The sequence below is a fragment of the Nelumbo nucifera genome, chromosome 2 (genome assembly GCF_055504915.1).
Source record: "Nelumbo nucifera cultivar China Antique chromosome 2, China Antique-T2T, whole genome shotgun sequence".
Classification (NCBI taxonomy): Eukaryota; Viridiplantae; Streptophyta; class Magnoliopsida; order Proteales; family Nelumbonaceae; genus Nelumbo; species Nelumbo nucifera.
Window position 1 is genome coordinate 77,415,132 of NC_142650.1, and position 8,318 is coordinate 77,423,449.

The 8,318-nt window shown below is 39.9% G+C and overlaps 1 protein-coding gene and 1 non-coding gene across 2 annotated transcripts; one reads left to right on the plus strand and one right to left on the minus strand.

Annotated features, from left to right (window-relative positions):
- Positions 1-6,238: 6,238 nt before the first annotated feature.
- On the minus strand, positions 6,239-6,345 carry LOC148802342 (small nucleolar RNA R71). Its single transcript, XR_016083254.1, has one exon. It is a non-coding gene; the product is annotated as a small nucleolar RNA R71 (small nucleolar RNA).
- Positions 6,346-6,976: 631 nt separating this feature from the next.
- LOC104589504 (uncharacterized) lies at positions 6,977-7,978 on the plus strand. Its single transcript, XM_088897874.1, has 2 exons — positions 6,977-7,111; positions 7,301-7,978. Exons 1-2 carry the CDS (start codon positions 6,977-6,979, stop codon positions 7,976-7,978), a joined length of 813 nt encoding a protein of 270 aa, XP_088754000.1.
- Positions 7,979-8,318: the final 340 nt, after the last annotated feature.

Here is an 8,318-nt window from a genome sequence, read left to right on the forward strand (position 1 = left end):
CTCTCATCCCTTCATATTCAAAATAATTAACTTGAGTTTCAAGTAATTGTTAGGCTATTATCGGAATTGCAAGTATAGATAACTGCTTAAAGTAAATAATGTTGTTGAACGATAAATAGAACAATGGAAGTAAATAACTATAAATACAAACTAGTTAAATGAATGGTTAGCAATTGGTGAAAGTTAGTTAGCAATAAAATACCCGGATTACTGAACTACAAGTTAGTGTTGTTAGTAATGCTAGTAGCACAAGAATTGCACTATGAAATCCATATCTTGTAGATCAAAAGAAAGTAAACTAAATAAAGTGCAATGTCTGCAAGATAATATAGATATAGCACAAGGCAGGTTACCAAAGATAGAAATAGCCATTTATGACTTCAAATGGTCAATTTCTTCAAATTAGTTGACTGCTAAAATTTTTATAGCCATCTACTTGACAAAGGGTGGAATTTTTTTTCTCTTCTAGTTGGTTAGTCCCTCCTATCAATCAATTGATATTACTTTAAACTTAGTCTATCTGGGTTAGTTAACTATACATTTTTGGGTGGTCGATTATTTTTCTCATACATATCATTTTTATGCCTTGATTGTTCACAGATAGTCAACTATTCCATTCATGGTAGTCGGCTATCTTACATAGTCTTGGCAAAACATGCCTTAGATGTCATAGTGAGTTGATTGTGCCTTTTGGGGTAGTTGACTATGTCTCATAGTCTTGGCAACACATTGCTCGACTATCATAATTAGTTTACTATTCCCTTTGGGGTAGTTGATTTTATCTCAGAATCAAGCATATCATGCCTCGACTATGACAATTAGTTGACTACACATTTATGAGTAATCGACTATATTATAAAGCTTGGGCATTCTTGCTTTAAAGACAATCCAACACTTAGGAACCTTGAAAATTTTCATCCATAGGTTTAGAACTCCTTCCTTTGGATTTTAAAGTAGATTTTTAAGAATGTAGCCTCTTGTGTAAGTCCAAGAAAGCCTATAAACCAAGCTGTTAAGCCTGTTAGCACCCGGTTTTTGCTCAATCCACTGTTGAAACCTCCAATTTACTCTGAACACCCGATCAGACCCTTCCAATCTCTTTGAAACACCCAAATACCCAAGGAAGCCGAATTCCATTATGAGCATAAGGAAAGTGGTTCACTTGGGTTAGATTTGGAGTCGTCATCCATCAGTTATTGAAATGGAGGTGATGAGACCTCCAAGATTTGTATCAAAAAATATTTTGATTTATTAGTGACTCCAAGGCCTGATGTACTAGCTGAACCAGTCTGAGTAAGACTCGGATGGGAGAGGGAAGGGGTTAGGCACCTCTCTCCCAAGTCCAATAAGTGGGGCCCACATGGGATACCAATAACCAAGCATGAAATTTAACAATTACCTTAACAACGAAGATAAAGAAAGCAAATCACAAGAATAAGCCAATATGAAAGAAAATCCTCTCCACTTTTACTTATCAATTTATTATTATTATTATTATTATTGTTATACTTTATTTATTTATTTTTATTTCTTTTATTATTATATCTTATTTTTATTATTTATATTTATATTTTCCTTTTATTATATATATATATATATATATTTGATTGCTATATTTTTATTATTCTTGTTTTTTTGAAACCCTATTTGTATGTTTACGCACCAATTATTCAATTAAGCTACTCTTTCCTCTAATTCTCCATATGCGTTGGCATTTTCTAACTGTTAAGCTAGCCATTTGGATTACAAACCATTCCCATTATCACAGATTTTTATTTGGGTAAATTTCTTAAATTACCCTTATGGTTTAGCTAATTGACTAAGTGTATCCTTACTGTTTGAAAATTGACTAACTTTACCATTACTATTTTTGACAATCGACTAATACTCCCCTTATCGTTAGCATCCGTTAATATTCCGTCAAAACCAGTACACATGTGACACCACATGACATTTAAAGATTTTTAAAACCCAATATTACCCTCATCCCCTTCCTCTCGACCGACACCCCCTTTTTCCTCTGACCTCTCTCTTGAAGGGATGAGAGATCTATCATATGGATGGCCGAACCCTGTAGGAAGATTGGGCGAAATTTCAAAAATCTCTTTCTCTCCCATCTGGGAATCGCATTTCCTATTTTAGAAAACTGCATTTTCAAGGATCGTTCTTGAATCCAAAATCAGACCAGATCTGAAACCAAACGAGAGGAGAGGGATATACCTGATATGAAGTAGCAATAACTCCCAATGAAGGTGTTCACGCCCAAGGTGTTCTGTAGGTTGCTGTGTTGTGTAACCGAGGAATTCGCCCCATTTATTTATAGCCTTCTCAGGATCAGCCTCCTAATCTAATTAGGAGAGAGTTCCTTAATCCAAATATGATATTTGGATCTGGACTCTTGGATGTACAAGACTTATTTTATCCTTCAGCTTATCCTAATCAGATTATAAATCCTATCTTGCCTCCTTTTAATTAACTAACTTTAGCCCAGCTCGAATTGGGCTTAAGGCCCATTAAACTTATGTGCCCACTTAACCCCCTAACCTGCTACCTAGTTGGCTCTCTTTGTATGGCGTGGGACCCAAACATTGATCTACACATCAGCCACATGGGTTCAGCCCAGCCTTTGTTACAAGGTCTGGCCGAATTCAATGTAGGAGACAGTGAACCCCTGAGTCCATCATCATGGGCTCTTAATGGGCCCAACATTTACACTAAATGGTCCTTGGGTCCAGCCACCTTATGAAAACCCAAGGACTGTGGGTAGATGCAAGATTAGCTCATCAGGTATTACCCTCAATGGTCTTACACTTAACCACTTAGCCTATAATGATCAAACATTGCCCGACAAGAGAGGACCTCTACCTTGGTTGCAAGGAGTAGTGTTGTACTCTCTACTCACATGGATCCTGGGAATTAAAACCTTCTGCAAACATTTTGAAACCATAATATATATAAGTATATCTCTATATAAATATATTTTGCAAAATAAATTTCAACGATTGAAATCAACTCCCGGTAGTTTAGGTTTCCATCAGAGAGAGTGCATTACCCGATCATTCACTTTGTCTGACAAAGGGGCTGATTCTGTCACTATGATCACCCACTCAGATGAATTCTTAGACTGTCCCAACATACCCAAGTTTTGACCCACTCTAAGGATCTCACTGATTGGCATATCAAAGACAGCCCGATCCAACACCTAGTGTAGTACCATAATCGAGTCTAGGGGTCAAGTGTAACATTCCAGTTTTGTCCATCTATCTCCAAGGTCTAGGGCAATACTGGAATTTTAGTCCGGTTTAGGGTTTCAAGAAAACCCACATTGCATGTACCTCAGGTCTCACCCTGGTAGATGAGACAAGCCACCCCAACCAACTTAGTGGCACATCAGTGTCAGCCTTAGCAGGATAAATGTCCCCAGATCTATCCAACAGTTGTGAAGATTCTAAACTAACATGAGTCTCATAAGTGTCCAGTTTAAGGGTATTACACAGAAACACACTACAATGACATGAATCAATTAGGTACTTTATTCATTTTCAATCAATTTCTAGTGATACATCAATTTGATTGGAGCTAAGGGCGTAACTGTCTAACAGCTCCCACCTGCACTTAGGTCCAATCGGGTATAAGTCGGGGTTCCATACTTTCCACCTGTTTCTTAAACACTTTCTGTGTAAGTGGCTTAGTCAATGGGTCTGCTAAATTCTTCGCTGATGCTACTTTCTGAATTAGGACGTCCCCTTTACAAACTATCTCCCGCAGTACATGGTACTTCCTCTCGATGTGGTTTGACTTCGAGTGGGCTCTTGGCTCTTTAGCCAGAGCTATAGCTCCATTGTTGTCACACAACTGTGGAATGGGTGATGTGCTGGACGGAACTACTCCTAATTCTTGAATGAACTTTTTCATCCAGATGGCTTCTTTAGTAGCTTCACTTGCAGCAATGTATTCGGCTTCAGTCGTGGAATCTGTGGTGAAACCTTGTTTACTGCTTTTCCCGCTAACTGCACAGGTCCCCATCGTAAAGATGTACCCAGATGTAGACTTTATATTATCTGGATTTGACTGAAAATCAACATCAGTATACCCTTGGATCTGTAGTGAACTACCATTGAAGGTATTTCAGTATGTTTTTAATAGCTGTCTAGTGTTCCTGTATTGGGTTAGACTGGTATCTACTTACCACACTCACTGCCTGAGCTATGTCAGGATGAGTGCACAACATGGCATACATGATGCTCCCTACGGCTGAGGCATAGGGAGTCCCCTTCATGCCCTCAATCTCTTCGAGAGTTTTGGGAGACATACCCTTAGAGAGAGTGACTTCGTGCTTGAAAGGAACATTTCCTTTCTTTGAGTTATCCGTATTGTATCTCTTAACTGTTTTGTCAATGTAAGTAGACTGGGATAATCCTATTACCCTCTTCGATCTATCTCTATAGAGTTGAAGTCCCAAGATATAGGTGGCTTCTCCAAGATCTTTCATGGAGAATTGCTGTAAAAGCCATACTTTCACTGTATTTAACATTCCTACATCATTCCCAATGAGTAGAATGTCATCTACATATAGAACCAAGAATGTAAACTTAACCCCACTGGTTTTCCTATAAACACATGGTTCATCCGGATTTTGCCCAAAGTCAAACTGTTTGACCGTAGAGTCAAATCGGATGTTCCAACTCCTAGAAGCCTACTTCAGTCCATATATGGATCGGTTAGGTTTGCATACCATGTGTTCCTGATCTACGGCAATGAATCCTTCCAGTTGCTGCATATAGATATCTTTAGTAAGATCTCCATTCAGGAGTGCGGTTTTGACATCCATTTGCCAAATCTCTTAGTTATTGTATGCTGCTACAGCGAGCAAGATCTTAATAGACTTCAGCATAGCCACCGACGAAAAGGTCTTCTCATAGTCGATTCCCTCTTTCTAAGTGTACCATTTCTCCACAAGACGAGCTTTATAGGTCTCAGTGTTACCATTTGGGCCCTTCCTCTTTTTAATCCACTTGCAACCAATTACTTTCACTCCAGAGGGTGGGTCCACAAGAGTCCAGACCTTGTTGGTCTCCATTGAGTCCATCTCAGCTTTCATGGTATCTACCCACTTCAGAGAATCTATGTCCAACATAGCTTCTGCATAAGTCGTGGGATCCTCTTCACTTGTTGTGGCTTCCACCAAGTAACTTTCTTGGTCATAGCCGTAATGAACTGGAGGCCTGGATACCCTGGTAGACCTTCTAGGTTGAGTATTTGGAGCTTGTGGGACATCTTCCAATACTCCTGGGCTCTCCCCATCAAGAACAACTTCTTGTTGAAGATTCTCTAGGATGTAATCTTGTTCTAAGAAACAGGCATTTCGACTGCAAAACACCTTTTGTTCTTTTAGATCATAGAATAGGTAACCTATAGAGCCTTTGGGGTAACCTACAAATAGGCAACGACTGGTCTTAGATTCTAATTTGTCAGCACTAGCTCTTTTAACATGTGCCGGACAACCCAAAATCTTAAAGTGTCTCACACTTGGTTTCTTATCGGTCCAAAGCTCATAGGGAGTCTTTGAAACAAATTTGGTTGGAACCCGGTTCAACACGTAAATCACAGTCTCCAATGTGTATCCCCAAAAGGATGTAGGTAATTCTGAGTGGATGAGAAGTGATTGGACCATATCCAATAGGGTCCGGTTCCTCCTCTTTGATACACCGTTTGTGTATTAGTATCTTTATGACTTTGACTTGTACAGTTTATGACACACATAAGTGAAAAGGAGAGCATCACCTACGATCCCGAGATTGAAAGAACTCTCCATCGCCGTCTTAGAGCTTCTAAGCAAGGGAGAGCTGAAAGTGCAGAGATGGCTGAATAAAGGACCATGTTGGATTATGCCAAACCAACCCTCACTGGGGCAGCCTCGAGCATTGTGATACCAACAATAGCTGCCAATAACTTCAAAATCAAACCAATAATAATTCAGATGATTCAGAATACAGTTCAGTTCTACGGCTTAGCTCATGAAGACCTGAACACTTACATCGCCAACTTCTTGGAAATATGTGACACATTCAAGCACAATGGAGTTAGTGATGATGCGGTGAGGCTCAGATTGTTTCCGTTCTCATTGAAGGACAAGGCTAAGATGTGGTTGAACTCTCTCCCAGCTGTATCGATCTCTACTTGGGATGAAATGACCAGTTGTTTCCTATCCAAGTATTTCCCTCCGTCTAAGACTGCAAAAATGAGGAATAATATCACCACCTTCTTTCAGTAGGACGGAGAGTCATTGTATGAGTCATGGGAGCGTTACAAAGAATTACTAAGGAAGGTCCCTCATCATGGACTTCTCGTATGGATGCAAGTTCAAACATTTTATAATGGGTTGACCGAAGCCAATAAGACCATTATGGATGCTACAATTGGGGGATCCATTAATAACAAGACCCCTGAGGTTGCCCATGCACTCATTGAGGAGATGGCTGCAAACAACTATCAATGGCATTCCGAGAGAACCCAAGTTAGGAGACAACCCGGACTTCATAATGTAGTCACCTATACAACACAATTTGCACAAATCGGTGCCCTCAGCAAGAAGATAGATGAAATGCAGTTGGCAGCCATGCATGTTCAGACCGTAGCCTGTAAATGGTATGGGGGAGGTCATATCAGCAGTGAATGTCAAGTTGAAAATCAGTTCATGCAGTCCCCTTATCTAGTAGATTTTGTTGGTAATTTGCAAAGGCAGCAAGGCAATCAGTACCCTCATGCATTTAACCCCGGTTGGAGGAACCACCCCAATCTGTCTTGGCAAAATCAAAATGTGGTGAAACCCTTTCCCCAAAATTTCAATCAACCAGAGAAAAAATCCAATCTAGAGGAGTTGATGACCAAGTTCATAGCAAGTGCAGAAACGAGATTTCAGAACCAAGAGGCATCGATCAAGAACTTGGAAACTCAAGTGTGGAAGTTGGCATAGATGATATCTTCTAGAGTCCAAGGCACTTTACCCAGCAATACCGAAGCAAATCCAAGAGAGCAGGTGCAAGCCATTACTTTGAGGAGTGGCAAGGATCTGCAAGAGGTGGAGAAGAAGGCAAAGGAAGAAGGCCAGGTGAGTGCAACCCTAGAAACCGAAAAGAAGGAGGAAGAGCAATCTGATTCAAAGAAAGAGAAAAGTCAACAGCCGTAACCATTTCCCAATAGGCTTAAGCAACACAAATTAGAAAATGAATTCGGTAAGTTTCTTGAAATTTTTAAGAGTTTACATATTAACATTCCTTTTGCAGATGCTTTAGCCTAGATGCCACACTTTGCAAAGTTCCTGAATGAGATATTGGCAAACAAAAGGAAACTGGGAGACGTGGCTACAGTTGCACTGAATGAAGAATGCTCAGCAATCCTCCTTAATAAGCTGCCTCAAAAACTGAAAGATCCAGTGAGTTTCACTATTCCTTGCACTATAGGCAGTTTGAAAATTAATAAGGCATTGTGTGATTTAGGAGCTAGTATAAATTTGATGCCATATTCGGTTTTCAAGAAATTAGGGTTGGGTGAACCCCAACCCACTAGAGTTGCATTGCAGTTAGCTGATAGGTCCATCAAGCATCCTAGGGGAATCATAGAAGATGTACTTGTTAAGGTTGATAAATTCATTTTTCCAGTAGACTTCATAGTGTTAGACATGGAAGAGGACGTTGATGTCCCACTTATCCTAGGGCGACCCTTCCTAGCTACAGGAAAGGCAACGGTTGATGTCCAAAAAGGACAACTCAGCCTTAGGATTCAAGATGAGAAAGTAACTTTTAAAATGTCTGATGCTATGAAGCATGCATCTTCTATTGATGATTCATGTTGTATGATAGATGTCATTGATTATGCGGTTGGTGGATGTTTTCAAGTCAACGGTCAGCACCTCAAACCATATATAGCGGATGGAGCATTGCCTACCCCACCAACTGTGTACCTAGATGTTCATTGATGCCACTGTAACATCGAGCTTCAGACGGAAAACAAGCTTTTATTGGGAGGCAACCCAATGCTAATAAGTAGTTCTTATTTTTATTTGTTTTTCTAGGATTTGAGTTTCATAGATTGCTGATTACATCTAGTGTATCATTCTCTCCTCCTCCTAGTTTCTTTCGATTCTCAGTAGATAGAAGGGCCAAACGGAAGAGCCAATTCAGAATTCAGCACACTCTTCAAGGAAGTTCTCTAAACCCTTGTTATTGCTTGAAGTCCCACTGCCCTCATTGCTGAATTCATCTTCAAATTATATGAACATTGAGGGCAATGTTCATGATAAGTGTGGGGGAGGCTGT

Coding starts and splice junctions, on each gene's coding strand:
- LOC104589504 (XM_088897874.1), top strand. CDS start 6,977: ATGATATCTTCTAGAGTCCAAGGCACTTTACCCAGCAATACCGAAGCA. Junction 7,112..7,300: donor AGGCAAAGGAAGAAGGCCAG/GTGAGTGCAACC, acceptor GCTTTAGCCTAG/ATGCCACACTTTGCAAAGTT.